We start from the raw sequence: 27575 nt of genomic DNA, 5'->3' as shown, positions 1-27575 counted from the left end.
ATGCACTGGTTCCTACCATCCGTTTATGTAACTGCTCATTTCCATATACACGCGTAGCAGAATCGCACTTGTTCACCCGTACCCCCGTGGGAAACAACTTTATCACTATAGCACAATGCTACATATAGTTCTTTTTTGCCTTTGGTGTTACAGACTCCATTCATTTTGAAAGTGACCTACTTGTACCCCCACCCCCTTCAAATGAGGGTGTTTATTTTTATTTTATTTTATTATTATTATTTTTTGAGACAGAGTCTCGCTCTGTCGCCCAGGCTGGAGTGCAGTGGCGTGATCTCGGCTCACAGCAAGCTCCACCTCCCGGGTTCACACCATTCTCATGCCTCAGCCTCCCGAGAAGCTGGTACTACAGGTGCCTGCCACCACACCCGGCTAATTTTTTGTATTTTTAGTAAGAGACGGGGTTTCACCGTCTTAGCCAGGATGGTCTCAATCTCCTGACCTCGTGATCCGCCCGCCTCGGCCTCCCAAAGTGCTGGGATTACAGGCGTGAGCCACCGCGCCCGGCCAAGGTTGTTTCATGTTTGTAATACATTTGTATTATTTTGTCACATTTTTGCATTCTATGCTGGGATCTCAGATCTCCTAATTTTTTATTTATTTTTGAGACAGAGTCTCACTGTCGCCCAGGCTGGAGTGCAGTGGTGCGATGATCTCAACTCACCGCAACCTCTACCTCCTGGGTTCAAGCAATTCTCGTGCCTCAGCCTCCCGAGTAGCTGGAATTACAGGCATGCACTACCACACCTGGCTAATTTTTGTATTTTTAGTAGAGACGGGGTTTCATCATGTTGCCCAGGCTGGTCTCGAACTCCTGACTTCAGGTGATCTGCCTGCCTCGGCCTCCCAAAGTGCTGGGATTACAGGCATGAGCCACCGCGCTGGCCATAGATCTCCTAATTTTTATTTTATTTTATTTTATTTATTTATTTATTTTTTTGAGACAGAGTCTTGCTCTGTCACCCAGGCTGGAGTACAGTGGTGCGATCTCGGCTCACTGCAACCTCAGCCTCCGTGGTTCCAGTGATTCTCTTGCCTCTGCCTCCCGAGTAGCTGGGATTACAGGCACGCGCCACCACGCCCAGCTAATTTTTTGGATTTTTAGTAGAGACAGGTTTCACCATATTGGCCAGGCTGGTCTCAAACTCCTGACTTTAGGTGATCTGCCTGCCTCGGCCTCCCAAAGTGCTGGGATTACAGGCATGAGCCACCGCGCTGGCCATAGATCTCCTAATTTTTATTTTATTTTATTTATTTATTTATTTTTTGAGACAGAGTCTTGCTCTGTCACCCAGGCTGGAGTACAGTGGTGCGATCTCGGCTCACTGCAACCTCAGCCTCCGTGGTTCAAGTGATTCTCTTGCCTCTGCCTCCCGAGTAGCTGGGATTACAGGCACGCGCCACCACGCCCAGCTAATTTTTTGGATTTTTGGTAGAGACAGGTTTCACCATATTGGCCAGGCTGGTCTCGAACTCCTGACCTCAGGAGATCCACCCACCTTGGCCTCCCAAAGTGCTGGAATTACAGGCATGAGCCACCGTGCCCAGCCTTCCTAATTTTTTTTTAAATAGCATATATTAAGGTCCACTCTTTGTGTTGTACATTCTATGGGTTTTGACATGTATCTACTATTACAGTATTATTCAGAATAGTTTGACCACCCTTAAAATTCCTCATACTCCATATGCTTACCCCTCCCTTCCTCCCTCTTCCTGCAAACACTATTGTCTTTGTGGGTTGCCTTTTTCAGAATGTCATATAATTGTAATCATACAGTATGTAGCCTTTTCATACTGTTTTTTTTTGTTTGTTTTTTTTGTTTTTTGTTTTTTTTGAGACAGTGTATCACTGTTGCCCAGGCTGGAGTGCAGTGGCACAATATCACTGCAGCCTTTACCTCCTGGGTTTAAGCAATCCTCCCACCTCAGCCTCCCAAGTAGCTGGGACCACAGGCACACACCACCATGCCTGGCTAACTTTAAAAATATTTTTATTTTGTAGAGACAGGATCTCACTGTGTTGCTCAGGCCAATCTCAAATTCCTGGGGACAAGTGATCCTCCCGCCTTGGCCTCTCAAAGTGCTGGTATTGCAGGGGTGAGCCACCTGCAGCCAATTTGCTTTTTTCCCCCCTGAAATTAAAATGGTCAATGTGACAGACTGCTTCTTTTCACTTAGCAGTATGCATTAAGGTTTCTCCATGTTCTTTCATGGCTTGTTAGCTGGTTTCTTTCTTATCACTTAATGTTCCTTTTATGGAGATACCAGTTTAATTATTCACCTATTAAAAGACATTCTTGGTTGCTTCCAGTTTTTGATGATTATGAATAAAGCTTCTGTAATGTGCATGCAGGTTTTTTTGTGGACGTGATTTTTTAGATCAGTTGTATACATACCTGGGAGCAAGATTGCTGGATTGCGTTGTAAGATTATGTTTTGATTTATGAGGAACTGAGAAACTGTCTTCCAAAGTGGCTGTATTATTTGCCTGCCCACCATAATGATTTGGAAGTTCCTGTTGTCAGCATTACCAGCAATTGATACTGTCATTGTGTTGGATTTTAGCCATTCTCTTAGGTGTGTAGTGGTATCTCATTATTTTAACTTGCAATTGCCTCTTGGCAAATGCTGTTGAGCATCTTTTCATATGCTTATTTGCCATCTGTATAGCTTCTTTGGTGAATTGTGTTTGTGACTTCCTGACATACAATTTCTAAAATCCTTAGAATCTCCAAAGTGATGCCTTTTTGTATGCTAATGAGGTGACTGATGGCTGGCAGCCTCTAGGTAGCTTCAGGATGGGGGCTGGTGACCTGAAAGACCAACGCAGGATTAGAGGTTTGCAACTTTAAGCCCATCCCCCAGCCTTTGGGGAGGGGAGAGAGGCTGAAGATTAGGTTGATCACCAGTGTCCAATGGCATAATCAATAATGCCTGCATAATGAAGCTTCCAAAGAATCCCAAAAGGATTGGGTTCTAGGAGCTTTTGGGTAGCTGAATACATGGAAGTTTCTAGAGGGTGGCACCCCAGGGAGGGCATGGAAGCTCCACGTCCCTTCCCCCATATCTCACTCTGTGCATCTCATCTGTATCCTTTGTAATTTTCTCTATAATAAACTGGCAGACGTGTTTCCTGGGTTTTGTGAGCTGCTCTAGCAAGTTAGTTGAACCCCCAAAAAAGTATTGTGGGAATCCCAATTTATAGCTGGTCAGTCAGAAATTCTGGAGGCCCAGACTTTCGACTGGTGTTCGAAGGGGGTTGGGGGGAGTCTTGTGGGACTGAGCCCTCAACCTGTGGGATCCCAGGCTGTCTCTGGGTATTGAATTGCATTGGAGGACGGACACCAGGTGTCCGCTGCTTGCTGTGTGGGAAAACACCCTCCCCCCAGCCCGCACACTTGGTCACAGAAGTCTCCTGTGTTGATTGTTGTTGAGTGAGTGAGTAGAAAAAACACTTGGAGTGTGTTTAACACTGCCAGAGTGGTTAGATTTTTTGACTATTTTTTTAATTGGCTTGTTCTAACATAGTTTTACGAATTGTTTTTAACTATTCACAGTAAAAAATTACATTTTATCTGAATGCAAGGTCTGCAGGAAAAAGAAAAGAATACATTTTACATGATTACTTAGCATATATGCATTTGTGTGTGATGTGTATATGTGCATTAAAATAATGTTAACTAAAGCTTCATGAAACAACATTTGCACTTATTCCCTGGGATATATTCTGATATTTTCTATTTTTTAAAAATGCTGTTGGATCTCAGCCTGAAAAACAGTACTCTGATGTAGTGTCCTGTAACTCATAGCACCCCACACCATGTTGATACTGCCCCCTTATTCCCTCACACACCCACTACTTCCCCCAACCCCTCACATGCTTGAATACTCCCTCCACCCTGTGCACACATGGCTAATTTTTGTATGTGTCTCTTCTGCTCATGTGTGTGAAAGTCCTCAACATTATGAAACAGTCATCACTGGATGGGGCTTCTTTAAATTAAGGCCCAGGGCCAGGTGCAGTGGCTCACACCTATAATCCCAGCACTTTGGGAGGCCGAGTTGGGTGGATCACCTGAGGTCAGGAGTTCAAGGCCAGCCTGGCCAGCATGGTGAAACCCCATTTCTACTAAAAATACAAAAAAGTTAGCTGGGGGTGGTGGCACTCACCTGTAATCCCAGCTACTTGGGAGGCTGAGGCTGGAGAATCCCTTGAACCTGGGAGACGGAGGTTGCAGTGAGCCGAGATTACCCCACTGCACTCCAGCCTGGGCGACAGAGCGATACTTCGTCTCAGGAAAAAAAAAAAAAAATAAGTCCCAGGTTGGAAGGCACCTGACTGCTCCAGTCTCAGTGCCTCAGTTGAGGTGGTTTGGGGGTTAGAGTCAGGTCTTACAAGCATAGGAGTTTGGAATGACAGGTCCCACATCCCAAGCCTGCTTTCCCCTGGTCCCCAATCAAGAGGTAGTCTGTGGAGTGTTGCTCTTTGGGAGTACCTGCTTTCCTGTCTCCTTTTTTTTCTGGGGCCTGTGGGCCTACCTCGCTGAGTCTGTTCTGGCTCTTGGGCAGGTTCAGTGTGTTATTGCACATCCCTGTTCCTCTCCCTCCTTGCAGTTTGCAGAGCAGTCTCTGATGAAGAATGCCATAAAAACATCGGAGGAGTCATGGATTGAACAGCAGATGCTAGAAGACAAGAAACGGGCCACGGACTGGGAGGCCACAAATGAGGCCATCGAGGAGCAGGTGGCTCGGGAATCCTACCTGCAGTGGTTGCGGGATCAGGAGAAACAAGCTCGCCAGGTCCGAGGCCCCAGCCAGGTGGGTCATGGACTCTGTCACAGGCTTGGCCAAAAACTCATTACTTCTCATGCTTTGCCCTCAAGCGAGCAGAAAAAAATTAAGCAGTTTTGACATCTGGGAGGGAAGGAAGCATCCAGCACCATCTGTAACTCATCTTGGTCTTAGTTTTGGCATTGTACCTTGGAACTTTAAATACTTGTGCAGAACAGGCACTTAAGGAGTGAGAGGAGGGCAGCCATGCTGCTGGTGACACAAGAGAATAATGGATAGCTTCAGAGACACAAGCTTTTGTTGACTGCCCTTGTGTGCCAGGTCTCTACTGAGAATGTAACATCAAATCTGGACTACTCTGCCCTCAACGATCTCGTCTGTTGGCAGAGACAACTCATTGGTGGGGTCCTTGACCCTGACTGGGAGATCAGTGGAGGTGGGGGCTCCGGTTAGTCTTCACAGAGGAAGGTTGAATTGTTAGGGGAGCGGGGAGGGGTGGGGCAGACAAGCATCTGAGGAATTGTAAAATCGCAAGGAGTTTGGAGTGATTGTAGATGTTGGCTGGCAGGAGCTGAGGTTTTTTTTTTTTTTTTTTTTTGGAGACAGAGTCTTGCTCTGTCGCCCAGGCTGAAGTGCAGTGGCGCAGTCTCGGCTCACTGCAAGCTCCGCCTCCCAGGTTGACGCCATTCTCCTGCCTCAGCCTGCGGAGTAACTGGGACTACAGGCGTCCGCCACCACGCCTGGCTAATTTTTTGTATTTTTAGTAGAGACGGGGTTTCACCGTGTTAGCCAGGATGGTCTCCATCTCCTGACCTCGTGATCCGACCACCTCGGCCTCCCAAAGTGCTGGGATTACAGGCGTGAGCCACCGCACCCGGCTGAAGGAGCTGAGTTTTATTCCACAAATACCTACTACCAGTCTGTGGCAGGCCCTGTTTTCAGTATATGGGGATACATAGGTGAGCCCAGCAGACCAAGATCCCCGTCCTTGTGATGCTCACAGTTTTGCAGAGTGAAATAAAATAATAAATATAATGAATAAATTAGTTGGGAAGTGCTATGGATGGAAAGTGTACAGCTAGGATAAAGGGGCTGAGCAGGAATGTGCGTTCACGGTATGAAATAGCGCAGTCAGGGTAGGCCTCAGAGCAGGTGAGATTTGAGCCTTGCAGAAGGTGAGAGTTAGCTGAGCGCACATGGAGGGGAGGACAGCAGGCCCACACACCTGGTACAACTCAGGCACAGCCCAGAGGGAGGCCAGTGTATCCGAACAGAATGTAGTAGTAGATGAAGTCAGAGAGGTTGTGGGTCCGATTGGGTAGGGGCTTGTGGGCTGTGGCGAGGACTTTGGCATTTACTCTCAGAGAGGCAGAAACCATGGGAGGATTGTGAGCAGAGGACGGACAGGATGTGGTTGGGGATTTAATAAGATCGACTTGCCTGCTAGTCATCCAGTGGAGTCTGGTGAGTGAGGGCAGAAGCAGGGGCCAGTGAGGAGGAGGCTACTGCAGTAGGCCAGGTGACTGGTGGCCAGTGCTGGCAGTGGAGTTGGTGAGAAGGGGTTGGATTTGAGATCTATTTTCAAGATAGAGGTAACAGGGTTTCCTGTCAGATTGGCTGTAGGGGTGTGAGAGAAAGGGTAAGGAGCTCCACCTCTGTCCTGTGAGGAGTCTTGTGGTCCACCATGTGAGTGGGGATGATGTTGACCTACGTAGAAGCTGTATCATAGCCAAGGTCCTGGGAAGGGAGCCAGCATTCAGGGATGGGTCACAAGAAGGTCATGGCTGCTGGTGGTCCTTAACGCATTTACCTTCCCCGCTGCAGCCCCGGAAAGCCAGCGCCACATGCAGTTCGGCCACAGCAGCAGCCTCCAGTGGCCTGGAGGAGTGGACTAGCCGGTCCCCGCGGCAGCGGAGTTCAGCCTCGTCACCTGAGCACCCTGAGCTGCATGCTGAATTGGGCATGAAGCCCCCTTCCCCAGGCACTGTTTTAGCTCTTGCCAAACCTCCTTCGCCCTGTGCGCCAGGTCAGTGACTTGCCCACAGGGAATGTGCTGGGAGTTAGGAGGCACTGCCTGGGTCCTGGGTCCTGGATCCTGGGTCCCTACCTTTGACTGTCCATCTGCTTCAGGTACAAGCAGTCAGTTCTCGGCAGGGGCCGACCGGGCAACTTCCCCCCTTGTGTCCCTCTACCCTGCTTTGGAGTGCCGGGCCCTCATTCAGCAGATGTCCCCCTCTGCCTTTGGTAAGCCTCCTTTGTCTGGGGGGATGGAGGCTGCTAGGAGCTGGGAGAGACTGGAAGAAGTGGCAAGTCCTGAGAGGGGCTTTCTGGAGCCTCTGGCCATCTCCCCAAGAAAAGAAGGGAGAGGCACTGGAGGGGATTTTTCAGATCCAAGGAATTTGCCCCAGAAGGGTCTGGGATCTAAGTGGGGTTTCACAGGCCTAGCAGATCCTTCTGTTTTGAGAAAGGAGTGAGAAGGGCCCTATGGGATTTCTCCAGAGCCCCAGATGTCGGCACAGGGTGAGGAGAAGGCAGGCTGAGAGCGCTCCATCATCCTTTTCCTCTTCCTCTCGCCCAGCAGGTCTGAATGACTGGGATGATGATGAGATCCTAGCGTCGGTGCTGGCAGTGTCCCAACAGGAATACCTAGACAGTATGAAGAAAAACAAAGTGCACAGAGACCCGCCCCCAGACAAGAGTTGATGGAGACCCAGGGATTGGATACCATCTCCCAACCCCAGTACTCCTGCTCTCCGGTGCCACCTCACCTTCTTTGGCTTCTTCCCTCTTGCCTCCTTCTGTTCTTTCTGCTCTCCCCTCTTTTCCCTCCTCCTCACTTCCCTCTGGCTAGCCCACCCCTGCACTCTCTCTCATTGCCGCTGCCACTATCACCTGTCTCTCTGCCAGCTGATGTGCCCTGTTGCCCCCCACCCCACCCCGCACAGAACCATCCCTGCATTCCACAGGGGACTCGGGCAAGGGTGCCGAAGATAGACAAGAGGCACACAGAGACAGACCAACTGGCAGCCAGGCAGCCCCAGAGGAGAGAGACATTCAGACAGAGGAAAGTCTCCCTGCCCCTCATTCCTTCCAAGATGAGAAAAACTTGCCGCCACCCCCCGACACTGATGCCAGGGAGGTGGGAGGAAGAAGTGGGAAATTTCCCTTCCCAGTACCCCCAAGAACGTCTGAGCCTTCAATGTTGAATTTTTTCTTTATTAAAATTACTTTTATCTTATAAAATCAACTAATCAAAAATGATATAGACGACAGCACTGGCTCTGTGAAGGTGGCATCTTTCTGGGCAGGCAGGCCATGGGGCATGGAGGAGGGCGCAAAGATATGGGTTGCTGTCTTCTGGCCTCCAGCTGCATGGAGGCCGGCCCAGGGTCTAGGGTGTGCACTGGGCAAGGGCAGGGCGGCAGGTGTCAGGCCGGCTTGGACAATGAAACCCTGACCTTGCTGCATTCCTTTTGCTTCCACCACCACTAGCCTCTTTGGAATCTTGGGGTGGGGGTCATCTTTGGGGATTATGGCTGCCACCCGGGATTTGAGTGTAGGGAGTGTGGGAGCAGCCTTGGCAGATGGGGCACCCGTGCCCTGCAGGTGTTGACAAGATCCGCCATCTGTAATGTCCTTGGCACAATAAAACCAAATGTCAGTTTCCCTGAGCGGCTCTGTTCTGTGTGGGGCAGGGGTTGGGCGGGCCTCTGGGCAGAGGATGCAATGGCACGGACCTTGGCTTGACCTCAGAGGTGTGAATGCTCTCCAGCAGGGTCTGTCTGGGGGCCTGGAGTTTGTATTTGATTTGCTGCTTATTAAACCTCCTTCTGGACCTATTGCCACTGGAAAAGCTGCGTCTTTGCCTGCTGACCCCACCCCTGCCTACCCTATTTCCTGGGGCGGGGGCGGGGGGGTGATGGTAGCAGAGGACTGTGAGCTTGAACTTCCTGCCTGAATTCCAGCTTCTCCGCCTGCCTCTCACCATGAATGCTGCTCTTTCCTTATCATGATCTGATGAAGAAAAGCCTTGGAAAAGTGCAACTGATACTTTGTAGCAACATGAGTTTAGTGGAAGTAACCAGAGGGGCCTCACCCACTAGGTTTTAGAAGGTGAAGGACGGCTAAACCCTTTTTTGTTCTTGTCCCCCAGTCTGATACCTCTTTGCCTGCCCTCCCTAGGGGTAAATCCAAGGTAAAGAAGGCTGGCTGGCCCCCAGGTTTTCTCAAGCAGCTTTTTCACCATGCCATGATAAGGGAGACCCTCTGACAGGATGTGTGTCTGGTTCTGCAGTTGAGGGCATGGCTAGCTGAGTGGCTGGCTGCGGAGTGTGTCTGGAACCCAGTGGCCAAGCATCTATTTGTTGTAGAGTTGCTTTGAAACCTTCCTGGTCCTGGTCAATTGCTTCTCTGTTTCAAGTGTCTCATCTGTACAAGAGGTGATTAGGCTGGGTGCAGTGACTCACACCTATAATCCCAGCACTTTGGGAGGCTGAGGTGGGTGAATCACCTGAGATCAGGAGTTCGAGACCAGCCTGGCCAACATGGAGAAACCCCATCTCTACTAAAAATACAAAAATTAGCCATTCATGGTTGTACGTGCCTGTAATCCCAGCTACTTGGGTGGCTGAGGCATGAGAATCGCTTGAACCCAGGAGGTGGAGGTTGCAGTGAGCCGAGATTGCGCCACCACACTCCAGCCTGGGTGACAGAGCGAGACTCAGTCTTAAAAAAAAAAAAAAAAAAAAAGTGATATCTACTCCCTCATGCTTCTGCTGTGATCATCTAGAGGGAATATGTATGATCAAAGTAACGTACTACCTGGGCACAGTGCTTGGCACATTGAGAGGGCACAAATGTTAGTAGTATTCTTTTTGTAGAAGTTTCTGCACCATTTGGCCCCTGCCAATCTCTCGCCGCTCTGTCCAGTGTTCTTGGCCTTTGCCTGCAATTTGCCCTCCCCTGTCCTGAGCCACCAACCTTTGTCTTTCAAGACAGAGGGTCACCTGCTGAGAAGCCCATTCACATTCTCACTTGTATCTAAAAATCTCCCCAGTAGCTGTACTACAGATAAACTTCATGGCACAGGTTTGATGCCTGACTTATCTGTACATCTCTGATACCAACATCCCCATCAAGGCCTGGTAGGCTTATAGCAAACCACCCCCAATAACGTTGGGTGAACAAAGGAGAGTACATGTGTGCTTTTTTGGTGTTGTCTGTGTGTGTGTGACTGTGGTGAGTCCAAGTCTTCATGTGCAGCTCACAGAGTGTCCCCAGTTGTGTGTGTGATGAAGGGCTTGTTTCCAGGTGTGTCAGATGGTGACTGAGTGTGGGACTCTTATCTCTGACAGTTTGTGTCTAAATCCAAGATGCGTGCATGCCTGCGTGGGTCTGTCTGTGACAGTGCATCTGTGGTTTCTGTCTGATGGGGTGGATGTCCGTTTGTGTTCCTGCAACAGATTCTGGGTAGCTATTTCTGGACAGTTTGTTCCATTGATAAACTGCATGTGTCATGGTGTATGTATGTCTGTGTCTGAACAGGTCTATCCATGTCTGTTTTTGTGACACTGCCACAAAATGTGATTCTATCACATCAGTACATGTCTGCCTTCAGAGCAGTGCATGTGTGTCCCTGGAGCATCTGTGCATCTTCCTGTGACAGACTCTGCGTCTCTTATTTCTGGGACAGTACAAGTCTTGCTGTGACAGTGCATGTCTGATGGTGACAGTGTGTTTGTGACAAGTTCTGCCAGTGTGACGGGACATTTCTGTGTCATCACATGGCAAATGTAGGTCTGCGTGAGTGCCTTTCTGTAACAGTGTATCTCTGGGTGTCATTCTAGGACATAACTATTTTTCTGACAGTGTGCTTGCCTGAAAGTGTATGTCAGTCTCTGGCTGCATGTGTATCTAGGTCGTTTCTGTGAATGTGTCTGACAGTATGTGTTTGTGTATATCTTGGCATTCATGTGTCTTTGGAGTGCATTTTTCTTCCTGGGGTGTGGCGCCTTTTCTGGCTGTTTTTCACAAATTTGTGTCTGAGAGTTGCCACTTCTCTAGCAGCCTCTATCATGTCTCTCAGTCCTTGCCTCTCTCAACTCCAAGAGCAGCCCCATGCCACCACCACTCTGGGCTCACCCCCATCCCCCAAGAACCACCCCCTGCTGTTCTAGATTCTAGACTTGCTGACTGGGCCCAGGGCTCAGGGTTAAAAGCTCCAGTAAACACTCACCAGGCAATGCTGCCTTTGACCAATGCACACCCGTGGCGTTGATGGTAGGGGTTCCCCCTCCCTGGCTACCAGATATTTCCAGGGCCCTGGCCTCAGCTTTCCAGTGAAGGCCGCCAGTCGCCTGGAGGACTCCGGTGAAGGAGTCCGACAAGCACCTTTCGAGACGGAGTCTTGGATAGCCACAGGCGCGAATTCTTAGAAGCCCGGCCTGGCGCTATCTCTGTGCTAATATCCAGGCAGCGGCGGCAAACCAACTTCCCAGGAAAGGATACTGCGCAGTTATTTTTTAAGTGTAAATACACACACACACCGCCACCACTACCAACAACAACCCCGCGCAACAACCAAAACAAGCGCGGTGCTGCAAAGGGATTCCCAGAACCGGTTTCCTCTTGGTGTGAGCCCCACCTCAAGCCCCCTCATTTACATGCAGGCCCCGCCTCCTCGGAAGAACCGAGCGTGTATTTGCATAAGGGGGTCCTTGAAACGATGAGGGTGGTATGCAAATAAGAACTGGCTCCGATTGGCTGTGGTACAGCAGGTGCCGCGTCCGGATTGATCAAAGCCAGGTGGGCGGGGCTGTCGCCCAGGGTGACTCTCCCGGGAGGCGCGTGCCCAGGCTCAGTAGCATTGGGGCTGGCGCGCGCGGCGAATCTTAACGCTGCGCCGTCTGCGGGCGCTTCCGGGCCACCAGTTTCTCTGCTTTCCACCCTGGCGCCCCCCAGCCCTGGCTCCCCAGCTGCGCTGCCCCGGGCGTCCACGCCCTGCGGGCTTAGCGGGTTCAGTGGGCTCAATCTGCGCAGCGCCACCTCCATGTTGACCAAGCCTCTACAGGGGCCTCCCGCGCCCCCCGTGACCCCCACGCCGCCGCCAGGTGAGTACATCCTCCCCTACTGCAACCAGACGGGGTGGGCTGGAATGATGGGTTGCAGCGCGGGGGGAGGGAGTCGTGGCTGGGCGCAGCACGCCGCCACCCTGACTTCCTCGCCTCCGCCTGCGTAGGAGGCAAGGATCGGGAAGCGTTCGAGGCCGAGTATCGACTCGGCCCCCTCCTGGGTAAGGGGGGCTTTGGCACCGTCTTCGCAGGACACCGCCTCACAGATCGACTCCAGGTATCCGTCATGAGGGTCTTGGGAGGGTCAGGTGCGTGTGGCGGGGGCGGGGGTCCTGGCCCTGGAATGCTGGTTGACCGAGGAGTGAGCCTGCAGTGTGTAGAGGACCAGGTGTGTGTGTGTGTGTGTGTGTGTGTGTGTGTGTGTGTGTGTGTGTCCGTGTCCGAGGAGTGAGCCTGCAGTGTGTGTAGAGGGCCAGGTGTGTGTGCGTGCGCGTGTGTGTGTCCGTCTAGGAGGTTATGGGCGGGGGGGGGGGGCGGGCAGGGGGCTTCAGATTCCGGAGTTCCTTGACCCCGGGGTCCAGGCTGTGTATGTGTGGGAAAGCAGGGACCTAGATGTGAGATTTGTGGGACTTTTGGAGGTAGGTGTCCAGTGTGGAGTCATGCGGACCAGGACCCTGGTACAGAGTTGGGGTGTCGTAGAGCTAAATAGGAAGATTGTGGGCCTGGGGTATCAGGAAATCTAGAACTCAGGACTTGGAGTGATGAGTCCTGATGCCTGAGAACGGAGAGCCCAGGGCTAAGGAAGGTGGGAGAGATAAACTTGGTTCCGAGGACCTGGAGGGCAGGGGAGACGCCCTGGTACGCGTTCTGTGGGGTGCTGTGGTTGGGGACCAGAAAGACTAGAGTGCTGGTAGATGGAGGAATACTGGAGGTAGGCAGAAGGTCTAGACTGGGAGGGGTCTGGGGATCACCTGCTGGCCTCCTTATCACGGCCTTCTTCTCCAGGTGGCCATCAAAGTGATTCCCCGGAATCGTGTGCTGGGCTGGTCCCCCTTGGTGAGTACCTTCGGAGCCCTTCCTAACCTACCTACTCCATCACTGATGTATTCACCTCCTTGCTTTTCCAGGGGATGTATGACTCCCTGGGCCCTGTAACAGTGAGAATACTGCCAGCCCATTTATACTCCCTTGGGGTGACATACAGTTCTGATTCACCCCAATTCCCCTAGAGCCCTGGATTCTCCCCTCCAACAAACCTTTACCATCCTTCCTCCAAACACTGCTGGGGGACTGCCCGCAGGGCGTGCTGGTGGGGAACAAGGGGCAGAGGTCGCTGGTTGCCATGGTGATGGTGGCTGCTTCTCTCTTGCCGTTATAACGCTAACGGACATCAGGGCGGGTCTGGGCAAGTTGTAGAGTTGGGAGCGCCCCCTGGCGGACTCTAGGGGAAACTGCGCCTGCGCAGTCCATGGGACCCAAAGGGAGAGGGTGCGCCTGCGCGATATCGGTATTTTTGCATCTCGGTGAGAAAACGTCTGCTGCTGTGCAAGTCAGCAGCCTGGCCAGGAGAGGGCTCTGCCTCATCCCAGAAGGTTGCTGCTCGAAGTGTACCTGCGCAGGGCTTGGGGAGGCAGTGGGGGGCGGATTTTGTGGCCCGTAGCGTTTATACTTTTTTTTTTTTTTTTTTTGGAGACACAGTCTCCCTCTGTTGCCCAGGCTGGAGTGAGGTGACGCGATCTCGGCTCACTGCAACCTCCGTCTCCTGGGTTCAAGCGATTCTCCTGCCTCAGCCTCCCAAGTAGCTGGGACTACAGGAGCGCACAACCATGCCCGGCTAATTTTTGTATTTTTAGTAGAGACAGGGCTTCACCATGTTGGCCAGGCGGGTTTTGAACTGCCGACCTCAGGTGATCCGCCTGCCTCGGCCACTCAAAGTGCTGGGATTACAGCCATGAGCCACCACGCCCGGCTGCATTTATGACTTTTTTTTTTCCTTGAGACGGAGTTTCGCTCTGCTGCCTGGGCTGGAGTGCAGTGGCGTGATCTCAGCTCACTGCAGCCTCCACCTCCTGTGTTCAAGCGATTCTTCTGCCTCAGGCTCCTGAGTAGCTGGAATTACAGGCGCCCGCTGCCATGCCCGGCTAATTTTTATGTTTTTAGTAGAGACCGTGTTTCACCATGTTGGCCAGGCTGGTCTCGAACCCCTGACCTAGTGATCTGCCCGCCTTGGGCCTCCCAAAGTGCTGGGATTACAGGCGTGAGCCACCGTGCCCAGCCTCTAATTTTGTATTTTTAGTAGAGACGGGGTTTCTCCATGTTGTTCAGGCTGGTCTCGAACTCCCGACCTCAGGTGATCTGCCCGTCTCGGCCTCCCAAAGTGCTGGGATTACAGGCGTGAGCCACTGCGCAGGGCCACATTTAGGCTTTTTATTGGCTGGTTCTAGGTGCTTGGTGATGCTGACAAAACACATGATAACACTAAGTCCTTTTGTGCTAGGTCCTTTGTAATAAATCACTCAGCTGTTTAACAAATTAGGTATATTGACCACCTACTATATGACAGACATAATTCTAGACACTCAGCAAAGTATTACATAAGTATTGAGAGCTCATTTTGTGCTAGGTCCTTTTTTACTAATTGTTTTCACCTGTTTAACAAATATTTATTCAGCCCTACTCTGTTAGCAGCCACTGTTCTAGTGCTTCATATACGTCCGTGAACAAAACAAACCATTACACAATAAGTGTTTATTGAGTGCTAACTGCTTGTCAGAGCCCATGCTATTAAGTGCTGTCATCTGTTTAACATTTATTGATCACCTGTGTAAGGTACTCTTCTAATCTGGGATATGTCAGGGAACAAAACAAAACACATAATGGTGGTGCTGCTTCTGCTGAAAGCCTTCAGTTAATAACCAGATTTTTCTTTGTATTTTTGCTTGTTTGTTTTGAGACAGCTGGAGTGCAGTGGTGTGATCTTCACTGCAACCTCTGCCTTCTTGGCTCAAGCGACCCTCCCACCTGAGCCTCCCAAGTAGCTGGGACTACAGGTGCATGCCACCAAGCCTGGCTAATTTTTGTGTTTGTGCCATTTTGCCCAGGCTGATCTTGAACTCTTGGGCTCAAGCAATCCACCCACATCAGCCTCCCAAAGTGCTGGGATTGCAGGGATGAGCCACTGTGCCTGGCCGAACTTCTTTCATTTATTCAAATGTTTATTGATCTATGACATGCGAGATTTGTGCAGGCTCTTTGCTGGTTTCACCCTCTCAATCGCTGTGTGAGTTTGTGTCTTTAGGGAAAGTGAGGCCAGGAAGGGAAGTGAGTTGCTCAATGACACACTGTCAGGAAAAGGGGCCCTGAGTTGAGCTTAGGTAAAAAGCCTCAGAGCTGTTGCCCTGACATCTGTCTTTTTTCTCTCCCTGCTTCCCACCCCACCTGTGCCCCCAGTCAGACTCAGTCACATGCCCACTCGAAGTGGCACTGCTATGGAAAGTGGGTGCAGGTGGTGGGCACCCTGGCGTGATCCGCCTGCTTGACTGGTTTGAGACACAGGAGGGCTTCATGCTGGTCCTCGAGCGGCCTTTGCCCGCCCAGGATCTCTTTGACTATATCACACAGAAGGGCCCACTGGGTGAAGGCCCAAGCCGCTGCTTCTTTGGCCAAGTAGTGGCAGCCATCCAGCACTGCCATTCCCGTGGAGTTGTCCATCGTGACATCAAGGATGAGAACATCCTGATAGACCTACGCCGTGGCTGTGCCAAACTCATTGATTTTGGTTCTGGTGCCCTGCTTCATGATGAACCCTACACTGACTTTGATGGTAAGGCTTCTCTAAATCTCCCTGGAGGGATTGTTTTTACTTGATGGCCTTGTGACCTTTGGCCTCCAGTGGTGGGGTGTCCTGTAATCCTTGACCCATACTGCATTATATAAGATGATCGATTGCTAATACTGGGGATTCTCAGCCTTGCCCTCTGATAAAGTCCATCTTTTAACGGTGTGCTAACCTTATTCTGGGCTCCTATTCTGGTGAGGGGATCCTGTTACTATCCTGAGTATTCTTTCTCTGGTAAGGGGATCCTGTTACTTTTCAGTGCTTTTATTCTGTTGAGGGGACTCTGTTATTTTAGCTGCTTTTTATCTAGTGAGGGGACTCTGCTTTTATCTTGAGTGCTCTTAATTGTGGTGAGGCCATCCTTCCTGGAGAGTTTGGGGTTGGAGAAGGGCATCATGAGATTGAGTTGGTCTAACCCCTGGCTTGTGTGCAGGGACAAGGGTGTACAGCCCCCCAGAGTGGATCTCTCGACACCAGTACCATGCACTCCCGGCCACTGTCTGGTCACTGGGCATCCTCCTCTATGACATGGTGTGTGGGGACATTCCCTTCGAGAGGGACCAGGAGATTCTGGAAGCTGAGCTCCACTTCCCAGCCCATGTCTCCCCAGGTGAGGCCTCACTGACCCCAGCCCAGAAGACTCCATCCTTCTCAGGGACCAGTACCCCCTACTGACTGCTAATCTTCCCTCTCTGCTTCTTGGCCTACAGACTGCTGTGCCCTAATCCGCCGGTGCCTGGCCCCCAAACCTTCTTCCCGACCCTCACTGGAAGAGATCCTGCTGGACCCCTGGATGCAAACACCAGCAGAGGATGTACCCCTCAACCCCTCCAAAGGAGGCCCTGCCCCTTTGGCCTGGTCCTTGCTACCCTAAGCCTGGCCTGGCCTGGCCTGGCCCCCAATGGTCAGAAGAGCCATCCCATGGCCATGTCACAGGGATAGATGGACATTTGTTGACTTGGTTTTACAGGTCATTACCAGTCATTAAAGTCCAGTATTACTAAGGTAAGGGATTGAGGATCAGGGGTTAGAAGACATAAACCAAGTCTGCCCAGTTCCCTTCCCAATCCTACAAAGGAGCCTTCCTCCCAGAACCTGTGGTCCCTGATTCTGGAGGGGGAACTTCTTGCTTCTCATTTTGCTAAGGAAGTTTATTTTGGTGAAGTTGTTCCCATTCTGAGCCCCGGGACTCTTATTCTGATGATGTGTCACCCCACATTGGCACCTCCTACTACCACCACACAAACTTAGTTCATATGCTCTTACTTGGGCAAGGGTGCTTTCCTTCCAATACCCCAGTAGCTTTTATTTTAGTAAAGGGACCCTTTCCCCTAGCCTAGGGTCCCATATTGGGTCAAGCTGCTTACCTGCCTCAGCCCAGGATTCTTTATTCTGGGGGAGGTAATGCCCTGTTGTTACCCCAAGGCTTTTTTTTTTTTTTTTTTGGGTGAGGGGACCCTACTCTGTTATCCCAAGTGCTCTTATTCTGGTGAGAAGAACCTTACTTCCATAATTTGGGAAGGAATGGAAGATGGACACCACCGGACACCACCAGACACTAGGATGGGATGGATGGTTTTTTGGGGGATGGGCTAGGGGAAATAAGGCTTGCTGTTTGTTCTCCTGGGGCGCTCCCTCCAACTTTTGCAGATTCTTGCAACCTCCTCCTGAGCCGGGATTGTCCAATTACTAAAATGTAAATAATCACGTATTGTGGGGAGGGGAGTTCCAAGTGTGCCCTCCTCTCTTCTCCTCCTGCCTGGATTATTTAAAAAGCCATGTGTGGAAACCCACTATTTAATAAAAGTAATAGAATCAGAAGCGGCTGGCCATTTGTAGGTGTGAGGCTTTTATGGAGCATCTACTGTGCACTGAGACAGTCCTCTGCTTTGTCCTCAGGAAGCCACAGTCTTATGTTGCCATCCTAAAGAGCTTTAAGGATTCTTGAAGCTGCACCACAAAAAAAAAAAAAAAAAAAAATCTTGATTCCCCTGCCCCTGATCTTATGCAGTGCCCAGTATGTGCAGAAGAGTTCTCTGTTGGAGATACTGTGCATATTGAAGGTGTTTAGGGCACATCCCCAATCAAGATGGCTATCTCAGAAGCAGAAAAACTACCTTCCCTGGCACCCCAGGGGAATGAAGAAGCCCTTTCCCCTGTTGCAGAAGAAAAGCCCTGTCAGGGTACTGGCCAGGGCGGGGCTGGGGTTGGGCGCTGACTGGAATCTGTCCAGGGTGTAGTCACCTGTTTTGCTCTTTATCTTTAGCCTCTTCCCCCATCTTTACCCTTACATACCCATCCCTCTAATTTCTCCTTCAACACTTGACTTACCTGGCCTACCCTATTCCATGTTGGTTTCACTTGTTCCGACCTGAGCTCTTCCCTCTCTTGCCCTGCTTATTTGTCTCGGTTCAGTGTAAACTCCGCCTTCCGGGTTCCAGCGGTTCTCCTGCCTTAGCCTCCAGAGTAGCTGGGTACAGGTGCATACCACTAAGCCCGGGTAATTTTTTTTTATTTGAGAGGGGGTTTTGTCGTTTTGCCCAGGCTGGAACTCCTGAGCTCAGGTGATCCGCCCGGCTCAGCCTCCCAAAGTGCTGGGATTACAGGCGTGAGCCACCGCCTCTGGCCCGGACTCTTGCCCTGCTTCCAAATGCTAGCTAACCTGTGAGCCTTTCGCCTGTCCCCTTTGCCATCCTCAGTGGTGACTCACTTGTCTTCCCTTATGTGCGTCAACTTTCCTTTGCATTTTCACTTGTTTATCCTCACCTGCTCTGCTTTTATCTGCTAGCTTACATTCCTGACTCGCACCTGATGCCAGTACGCCCTCACCCCGACCCCGCCAGGTCAAAGTTTCTTCGTCCCCAGATTCCCGTGTGGTCTCCAGGGGGCGAGGCCTCGCTGGAAGACGGGAAAGCGGAACTTCAGTCCAACCATGAAGCACCTGGTAGTTTCTGATACGGAAAGGGCGGCGCCTTATGGAGAAGCTGCCAATAAAGAGCCGAGATGAAAGGGGTGGCTGAACCAATGAGTCTAGGAGACAAGATCGGGGGATGATCTGGAAAGCGCGATCAGTGAAGCGGACGAACGGCAGGATAAGGCGGGTCTAGTGACAGGAATGGGCCGATGAAGCTCTGTAGGGATGGTGGGTAGGCCGATCGGGCCGTGTCCCCGGCCTCCCGATCCGACGGAATTTGGAAATCCCGGGGCTATTCATACATTGAGCTTTTAGGAGCGGAGGAGAAAAGCCACCACCCTGACGATCCCGGCTCTCGCTCCACCTTCACTCAGGTGGCCCGGCAGCGGAAGTGACGAACGCGGAAGTGGTTTTTCTGTTGCCGAGGGGACGGGCCGGGCAGATGCCAACATGGCAGCGGTTGGGGCTGGTGGTTCCACCGCGGCGCCCGGGCCAGGGGCGGTTTCCGCGGGTGCATTGGAGCCGGGGACCGCCAGTGCGGGTGAGACAGTCTGCCCGAGCAGTCGCATGGGAGGCGGAGGTCGGGATCGCTGGGAGTCGGGAATGTTCCTCACTAAAGTGAGAGGGAGCATCCCGTGTGGACCGACGTGTGTGTGTGTGTGTGTGTGTGCACATTGTCAGTGTGTTGGGGGCGGGGAAGAGAACATTCTGAGAGTGATTGTGGGATCCTTCCGCATATGGAGAGTAGAGACCATTGTGAGTGTGGTGGGTAATTCTTTTTGGGAAGGCTAAGGCCACCGAAACCATTCTGAATATGTGGAGTCCTTCCGTGCGGAAGAGACCATTCTGCGGGTGTGGGAGTTCCTCACTGAAGAAGGGGGAGACTATTCTGAGGGTGGTGGTTCCTTCCTTATAAAGGGACAGAGACTATTGTGAGTTAGGGTGGGGCGAGTCCTTTATGTGACTAGAGAGGGTCCATTTTGAGGATGGGGGTGTCTTTCATTATGTGCGGAGGAGACCGTTCTGGGGGCTCCCTTCCTAATGGAGGTAGAGTTCATTGTACATTCGGGTGGGAGGGCTCATCGTTATATGGTGGAGAAAGAACGTTCTGAGAGTGCCGGGTCCTTCCTTATAGCAGAGAGAGCTCATTGTGAGTGTGGGTAGAGCAAGGAAAAATTCATTCGCTAGAGGGTCGGTGTGCGGTGGTGGGAGGGCAGACCATGTGGAGTGCAGGGAAATATTTCCTCATCTGGTTGAGGGAGCCAGACCTTTCTTGGTGGGATAACCATTCCTGATACAGGATTCAGTCCCTGGGAGCATGTGGGAATCATTTCTTGTATTTAGTAGACTATTCTGGTTCGAGAGGAACCAGTTGTCACAGGAGTGAGGAGTTGGAGTGTCACCCAGAGTGAGATTACCTCATTCTGGGTATGAGGAGGATCATTCCATATGGGATGTAGGCCATTCTCAGTGTGAGGGAATCGAATCATTTCTTAGATGGGAGAAAGACCGTTCTTAGGGGGTGAACATACCTCATACAGTGGCCTCATTCCCTGCATCGATGTGTTATTCTTTACATGAGACAGTCCCTCATTAAACAGGAGCATCATTTCATATAAATTCTCAGTTTGCTAATCCATAAATGGGAATCCTCACAGTTCTTTTGGAGATGACAGTGATATGAGTCTATTGAGGTAATCCATAGAAATCCCTTAACCCAGTGATAGGCATACAGTAAACACTCAATAAACGTGGAGAATGTAGTTGTCAGTATTCTTTCTGGGGAAGAGTTGCTTCTCACTTGGGAGGAAGCCGAGGCGCGTGGCCAGGGTTTGCCTCAGCCATTACCTGACACCTCGGTAAGGATTCCAGGTATGGACTGGGACAGGGTGGGGCCCATTTCTCCCTTCTGGCTCTTCCTGCTCATGGCTGAGGCAGTAAGCCGGTAGGAGTCAGACCCTTATTGGGTGAGGGCAGGCAGGCTGAGGGAGCAAGTAGCCATGGCTAGGAGGGTCCTGGGTGAGAAAGAAAGGGGGGGGGGTGGTGGTGTGGCTATGCCCCAGCGGCTTCTGACCCCGTCCTTCCCCCTTGCCCCTTCTGTTCCCCACAGCTCACAGGCGCCTGAAGTACATATCCCTAGCTGTGCTGGTGGTCCAGAATGCCTCCCTCATCCTCAGCATCCGCTATGCCCGCACGTTGCCAGGGGACCGCTTCTTTGCCACCACTGCTGTGGTCATGGCGGAAGTGCTCAAAGGTCTCACCTGCCTGCTGCTGCTCTTCGCACAGAAGAGGGGTACGAACCAGGGACGGGGCTGCACTGGGGTCGGTGGGTGAGACTCCACATGTATGTGTGTGTGTTCACACAGATGGTTTGCTTCAGGAGTGCCTCCAAATCTCAACCTGCCTGGAGCGCCACTCCAGCTATGCGTAGCGGCATCTTACACTTTTCTAGCCCTAACAGCCGGGTAGCCGGCCTGTGTGGGCTATAGGAGTGAGATTGCCTATGCTTATAAAGTAGCAGGGATCTCTCACATGTGATTTAGCTTCATATTATGGAGAATTCCGAATACATGCAAAATCAGAGAGAATAATCAAATAGTAAAATATCCATGTACCCATCCCCCAGAGTCAGCAATTAGCAACTCATGGCCGCTTTAAACAACATCAGTGATTGTTCACTCACTGCCAATCTATATGTCTACCTACGTCCTTATCCTCTTATTATTTTTAAGTAAATCCCACACGAAGTAATATTGTATGGAAGTAAATTCCCCTGAATTATCTTGAATAAATGTAGCTGGGATTACAGGCACGTGCCACCACGCCCAGCTAATTTTTTTGTATTTTTAGTAGAGAAGGGGGTTTCACCATGTTAGCCAGGATGGTCTCGAACTCCTGACCTCGTGATCCGCCCACCTCAGCCTCCCAAAGTGCTGGGATTACAGGCGTGAGCCAGCAGGCTGGCCTTGTTTGGTATCTTCTAAATCTGTTAATCTCTAGGGGTTTTTTGGTCTTTGCAATTGATTTGTTGGAGAAAACAGGTCATTTGTCTTGTAGACTTTGGGTAGTCTGGATTTTGCTGACTGCCTCCCTGAGGCAAATATTCTCAAAAATTTAACAAGTATTCTGTCTTCTACATCTCTTGTAAATTGGAAGTTGGGTTTATCTGCTAATTTCAACATCTCCCTGAAGGCCTTCTACTTTGAAGTGTTGCCCAATTGTTTCTCTAAAAAGGTCTTGCATAAGTAAAGGGATGGAGATGAATTATGCACCTTTGCCCTTTGTTTACATTGAAGAGAACATTCTCACCCACCTGTTAACTCCAGGTTAACAAGAGACCTGCTCTTACCTTTGTTAACTCTGTGAACAGTGTAGGTGTGAACACTGCCTCAGGCCGTGGGGGTAGATGGGTTAGCAATGCAGAGGAGCAGCTTGTCCTCATTGCTGATGGAAGATGGAAATAACAGATATTCACAGACTTAATCACAGGCCTTCATCTCTTAGCCACAATTTCAGCACCCCTCCCTCCCCCGCCCGGAATTTTTTTCCCCTGAATTCGAGTTTGGAGACCAGGAGTGCACAGGGTTTGGTGAATGAACATCAGTAGGAGTTCCTGGGACAACCTTGTTCAGTGTTTGAAGAAGTTTTGCCTGTGGAGTGACACCCAGCTGTGACTTAAAAGATGAACTGCTGGCTGGGCGTGGTTGCTCACGTCTGTAATCCCAGCACTTTGGGAGGCCGAGAGGCAGGTGGATCACAAGGTCAGGAGTTAGAGACCAGCCTGGCCAACATGGTGAAACCCCGTCTCGACTAAAAATACAAAAATTATCCAGGCGCGGTGGCAGGTGCCTGTAATCCCAGCTACTAGGGAGGCTGAGGCAGGAGAATTGCTTGAACCCGGGAGGCAGAGGTTGCAGTGAGCCAAGATCACGCCACTGCACTCCAGCCTGGGCGACAGAGCAAGACTCCTCACCCACCCACCCCGCCCCGCCAAAAAAAAAGATGAACTGCCAAAAAGTGGGGCGAGCTTTGCAAAGGCCTTGTTACATAGGAAATGGTTCTCATGTTTTTTGTTTGTTTTGAAATGGAGTTTTGCCCTTGTTGCCTAAGCTGGAGTGCAATGGCACGATCTTGGCTCACTGCAACCTCCGCCTCCCGGGTTCAAAAGATTCTCCTGCCTCAGCCTCCTGAGTAGCTGGGATTATAGGCGCCTGCCACCACACCCGGCTAATTTTTGTATTTTTAGTAGAGACGGGGTTTCACCACGTTGGCCAGCCTGGTCTCGAACTCCTGACCTCAGGTGATCCACCCACCTTAACCTCCCAAAGTGTTGGGATTACAGGCGTGAGCCACTGCGCCCAGCCCTATTATCATGTTTTCACTGGATCAGGTCCCAAGCGGACTTCTGCTTAATGGTCAAGCCTGCATTCATCCATGTGGCAGAGGCAACTCTGTGTCTAGGGCTGACAGAAAGATGCAACAAGGGGGAGATGGCCCCTGCCCTCAGACGGCACATGGGTCAGTGAGGAGCTAGGATAAGTCTAAAAGTCTAGACTATGCCTGGTGTGGTGGCTTACACCTGTAATCCCAGAACTTTGGGAGGCCGAGGTAGGCGGATCACGAGGTCAGGAGATCAAGACCATTGTGGCTAACACGGTGAAGCCCCATCTCTACTAAAGATACAAAAAATTAGCTGGGAGTGGTGGCACGCGCCTGTAGTCCAAGCTACTTGGGAGGCTGAGGCAGGAGAATGGCTTGAACCTGGGAGGTGGAGCTTGCAGTGAGCCGAGATCGCGCCACTGTGCCAAAAAAAAAAAAAGTCTAGACTAAACTCTTCTGTGTGGGAGACAGCCCTCCACCCCAGCTCCTAGGGCTTCTATTTCATAAGCTCCAAGTTAATGATGGTTATTTCTTTCTTTCTTTTTTTTTTTTTTGAGATGGAGTCTCACTCTGTTGCCCAGGCTGGAGTGCAATGGCATGGTCTCAGCTCACTGCAACCTCCGCCTCCCAGGTTCAAGCAATTCTCCTGCCTCAGCCTCCCAAGTAGCTGGGATTACAGTCGCTTGCCACCACACCTGGCTAATTTTTGTATTTTTAGTAGAGATGGGGTTTCAGGGTTGTTGGCCCAGCTGGTCTTGAACTCCTGACCTCATGAGCCACCTGCCTTGGCCTCCCAAAGTGCTGGGATTACAGGCGTGAGCCACGGCACCTGGCCTAATGCTGGTTATTTCATTGTACACAAATATATTGAGTATTGAGTGCTTTCCCTGAATGGGGCTCTCTGCCAGGGAGGTAGGCTCTAACATGAGTGACATGCTCTGTGATTAGCAGACATGGATGGCTGATTCTTTTGCTGCCATTAAACTGAGTCTCAGAAAAGCTTGCTGGAAACATGGTTGTACTCTAGGGAAAACCAAGATCACATACTTCATTCCAGCCTCCAGGGATTGGACAGCAGGGTGGATGGGGGAGTCACAGGAGCAAGGCCTGTTCCCAGCCTTCAGGGGTTCCCCATGTATGGCTGTCAGTGCTAAGAAGGGCTCTCCTCCTCCCACCTAGGTAACGTGAAGCACCTGGTTCTCTTCCTCCATGAGGCTGTCCTGGTGCAGTATGTGGACACACTCAAGCTCGCAGTGCCCTCTCTCATCTACACCTTGCAGAATAACCTCCAGTATGTTGCCATCTCTAACCTACCAGCTGCCACTTTCCAGGTGAGCCCCAAGCCCAGCATGGCCCCAGAGGAACTAACTGGGTTGGGGACTGGAGTATGGGAATAGCGTGGTGGGGGGGTGTTGCAGAGGACAGGGGCTATGTCACCTTCAGAATGTCCTTGGAACTCCTTCAACCTCCCTTTTCTCGTCTGTGAAAATTGGGGGTGGAAATAGTAATGCCTGTTCACTGAGATGCTAGGATACTTAAAAGAAATAATACCTGTGAAGAGCCCTTGATTGGCGACAGATAAGCTTTGGGCTATTTGTGGGCAGCTTTGTGAAATGGTTAAAGAGCCTGGATTCTGGGGCCAGGCTGTCTAGGTTCAAATCTCAGCTCTGCTACCTTCCAGCTGTGTGATTTTGGGGCACGTCACCTAACCTCTCTGTGCCTTAGTTTTCTCACCTTTAAATTGGGGCTTACAGTGGTGCTCACTTCAGAATGGTGTTGTGAGAATTAAATGAATGAATTCATGTGCAGTGCCTAGAACCACACTGATATATTGTAAGCACTATGTAAGTATTTGCTGACATTGTTGTGGCTATTGATTCATTTGTATCAAGTCCCTCATCACAAAGATACTTCCATACCTCAGCTATCTTTTATAGATGATGCCAGGGCTCAGACAGGGCAAGTGCTTTGTCCCCAGTCACACAGCCAGGAAATGGGATTGGGATGTGGACTTCTTGGCACAGCCATCCTTTTGTGCACTTGCTGGGAGAGACCTCAGAACTGTTTTGCTGCAGCTCAGCCAATGGCCAGTGGCTGGCTCCTTTTGCTGTTTTTGCTGTCATACCCCCCACCCTGTCCCTCCATTGTGCCTGGGGGCCCACAGTGGGTGCTGCCCCCCATGTGCACCTGTTGGGGGCCAGGGTCAGCCCTCAGTGCCTTCCACGTGCCACTCGCAGGTGACATACCAGCTGAAGATCCTGACCACAGCGCTGTTCTCCGTGCTCATGCTGAATCGCAGCCTTTCCCGGCTGCAGTGGGCCTCCCTGCTGCTCCTCTTCACTGGCGTCGCCATTGTCCAGGCACAGCAAGCCGGTGGGGGAGGCCCACGGCCACTGGATCAGAACCCTGGGGCAGGCCTGGCAGCCGTCGTGGCCTCCTGTCTCTCCTCCGGCTTCGCAGGTGTCTACTTTGAGAAGATCCTCAAAGGCAGCTCAGGCTCCGTGTGGCTGCGCAACCTGCAACTGGGCCTCTTCGGCACAGCACTGGGCCTGGTGGGGCTCTGGTGGGCTGAGGGTACCGCCGTGGCCACCCGTGGTTTCTTTTTTGGGTACACACCTGCTGTCTGGGGCGTGGTGCTCAACCAGGCCTTCGGCGGGCTACTGGTGGCTGTGGTTGTCAAGTACGCTGACAATATCCTCAAGGGCTTTGCCACCTCCCTGTCCATTGTGCTGTCCACTGTTGCCTCCATTCGCCTCTTTGGCTTCCACGTGGACCCATTATTTGCCCTTGGCGCTGGACTCGTCATTGGTGCTGTCTACCTCTACAGCCTTCCCCGAGGTGCAGCCAAAGCCATAGCCTCTGCCTCTGCCTCCGCCTCCGGGCCCTGCGTTCACCAGCAGCCTCCCGGGCAGCCACCGCCACCGCAGCTGTCTTCCCACCGTGGAGACCTCATCACGGAGCCCTTTCTGCCAAAGTCAGTGCTGGTGAAGTGAGGGCTGGCAGCAATGGGGGGACACAAGGGAGGGGGACTGGGGTGGAGGGTGTTGGGCATCTGCAGGACCCAAGTCGCCACCCTCCGGGGCCTGGCTCCTCTGGGTTTGGGAGATGGTCTTTTCTCCCAGGTCACTGAGACTTCTGGAGGGGTGTGGGACTAGAGCTGGGTGTCACGTGAACCCTTCCTGGTAGGGTGACCCCCTTCCCCTGGAGGGGGTTTTAGAGCTGCCGCCTCTGCTCCCTCTAACCTCTTTGGAGGCAGGGTTGGGGGTATTGTCATTCAAGGCCTTTTTTTTGTCTGCTCCCTCCCCGACCCTGTGCCCTCTTCTGGAGGTTTCTCGTCTGGGAGAGTCCCTCCCAGCAGTCCCTCCACCTCCATAAGGACACACTGGACAAAACTCCCGCAGCTCTTCAGGAATGACCGATGCCTACCTGTGGGGTTAAGTTGCCCATAGTTTGAGGCCTTCTCTCCTCCCTTACCACCGCTCTGGATCATGTTACCAGTTCCGTCTTTTGTGTGGCCTTGGGCCAGCTTCCTTGACACCTTGAAGATGGGCTTCTTGTGAGTCCCCAGGGAGAAAGGGACAAGAGCTAAGATTTTTGCATCAGCCCTTCTGGCAGAAGGTGTGGTAGGGGCCATTTGTTTTTTTTAGTGGACTTGGGATTTGTGGTGTAATCATATCATTAATGATCCAGGGTGTGGGAAAAATGGAGGTCCTTGAAGTGGCTGAATCTCATTGTATTTAAGACACTGTCAGTTGCCAGATGTAGGCTTATTTTTGGAGATGTCTAGGAGAGGAAAAAGCTACCAATCATACTCTTGATATCCGTCTGGCTGTGTGAGGCACCCCTACCTCATGGGGGTGTCTTGGGATTGATGAACTGTGGAACCTGCCTCCTGCGCTCCCCAAAGCTTATTAACCCCTTAACTGTATCGGGGCGGGGTGTGTGTGTGCATGGAAGATGCCTGGGCTGTCTTTGCTATATGTAAATAGAGCCATTGGATCTTTATTTTTGATTAATTTGTTCTGATTTTTTGGTTTGTTTTTTAAGGAACTGTAATGAACAAATGTCAGGATATCCAATGCCAAATAAAGATGTTGTATTTATTTAGTCCACGTGTAGCTTTCTGACCAGGTGGGCACCATTACTAACCCCAGGACTACCAGCCTCACCACTGCCGCCCTCACTTGCTCAGGAAACCCGCCTGCCAGCCTAGCCCAGCTTTGTGTTTTTCTTTCCTCCCCATTCCCACCACAGGTTGCTCACCAAGGTGAAGGGTTCCTAGCCGCTGGGATTGAAGACATTGGCCTGGCCTCGTTCTCTCTTCTTGCCCTGGCCCAGCTGGGACCAAACTCTGATCAGTATTAGGGGTAGGGTGAGGTAGACACTGGACTCCCTGTCCCCACCACCCCTGCCCCACACAGGGCCAACATGACTAAGCTCTCTCATGACCCACCTCAGCTCAGCCCCCCAGCCCCTGCCAGCTCCACACTATCTCTTAGCTGAGTTTTTGCAAATAAAATGTGTTGTGTATCTTGCCGACTTGGGTTGGGCAGCCTCAAAGGAA

General features: G+C 51.4%; 3 protein-coding genes across 7 annotated transcripts in view; all 3 read left to right on the top strand.

Moving 5' to 3' along the window:
* OTUD5 (OTU deubiquitinase 5) overlaps nt 1-8475 on the top strand; it is a 35712-nt gene extending 27237 nt beyond the window's left edge. Inside the window, exons 6-9 of one of the 2 annotated variants that reach the window (XM_003807236.4) lie at nt 4633-4836; nt 6634-6835; nt 6940-7053; nt 7391-8475. In XM_003807236.4, the coding sequence (XP_003807284.2) occupies nt 4633-4836; nt 6634-6835; nt 6940-7053; nt 7391-7512 (642 nt within the window). In that variant the 3' untranslated portion in view covers nt 7513-8475. Of the gene's footprint in view, nt 1-4632; nt 4837-6633; nt 6836-6939; nt 7054-7387 lie in introns of both variants that reach the window. The other variant, XM_008959302.3, reaches the window with a different exon arrangement.
* Nucleotides 8476-11257: 2782 nt separating this feature from the next.
* Nucleotides 11258-17538, top strand: PIM2 (Pim-2 proto-oncogene, serine/threonine kinase). Its single transcript, XM_003807235.5, has 6 exons — nt 11258-11918; nt 12047-12156; nt 12885-12935; nt 15330-15702; nt 16151-16327; nt 16428-17538. The coding sequence occupies exons 1-6, from the start codon at nt 11858-11860 to the stop codon at nt 16589-16591; spliced, it is 936 nt and encodes a 311-aa protein (XP_003807283.2). The 5' UTR covers nt 11258-11857; the 3' UTR covers nt 16592-17538.
* Nucleotides 17539-19000: 1462 nt separating this feature from the next.
* SLC35A2 (solute carrier family 35 member A2) lies at nt 19001-27548 on the top strand. 4 transcript variants are annotated; one of them, XM_063601538.1, is made up of 6 exons: nt 19001-19172; nt 20742-20924; nt 24191-24342; nt 25249-25985; nt 27059-27142; nt 27266-27366. In XM_063601538.1, exons 1-5 carry the CDS (start codon nt 19082-19084, stop codon nt 27117-27119), a joined length of 1224 nt encoding a protein of 407 aa, XP_063457608.1. In that variant the 5' UTR covers nt 19001-19081; the 3' UTR covers nt 27120-27142; nt 27266-27366. The 4 variants fall into 4 exon arrangements, with proteins under 4 accessions (XP_063457608.1, XP_054962136.1, XP_054962138.1 ...); XM_055106161.2 differs by lacking the exon at nt 27059-27142 and having other exon boundaries at nt 27266-27548; XM_055106163.3 differs by lacking the exon at nt 27266-27366 and adding an exon at nt 20420-20503 and having other exon boundaries at nt 25249-27118.
* The last annotated feature ends 27 nt before the right edge of the window (nt 27549-27575 follow it).

Source organism: Pan paniscus, chromosome X (assembly GCF_029289425.2).
Source record: "Pan paniscus chromosome X, NHGRI_mPanPan1-v2.0_pri, whole genome shotgun sequence".
Lineage (NCBI taxonomy): Eukaryota > Metazoa > Chordata > Mammalia > Primates > Hominidae > Pan > Pan paniscus.
This window is presented reverse-complemented; position numbering and strand designations above follow the sequence as displayed.

Excerpts from the sequence above, each read along its gene's own strand:
- PIM2 (XM_003807235.5), top strand. The coding sequence starts at position 11,858 with ATGTTGACCAAGCCTCTACAGGGGCCTCCCGCGCCCCCCGTGACCCCC. Across the intron at positions 12,157-12,884 it reads GCCTCACAGATCGACTCCAG|GTGGCCATCAAAGTGATTCC; the intron begins GTATCCGTCATG and ends CTTCTTCTCCAG. Across the intron at positions 15,703-16,150 it reads ACCCTACACTGACTTTGATG|GGACAAGGGTGTACAGCCCC; the intron begins GTAAGGCTTCTC and ends GCTTGTGTGCAG.
- SLC35A2 (XM_055106163.3), top strand. The coding sequence starts at position 19,082 with ATGGCAGCGGTTGGGGCTGGTGGTTCCACCGCGGCGCCCGGGCCAGGG. Across the intron at positions 20,504-20,741 it reads CACCTCGGTAAGGATTCCAG|CTCACAGGCGCCTGAAGTAC; the intron begins GTATGGACTGGG and ends TGTTCCCCACAG. Across the intron at positions 20,925-24,190 it reads GCTCTTCGCACAGAAGAGGG|GTAACGTGAAGCACCTGGTT; the intron begins GTACGAACCAGG and ends CCTCCCACCTAG.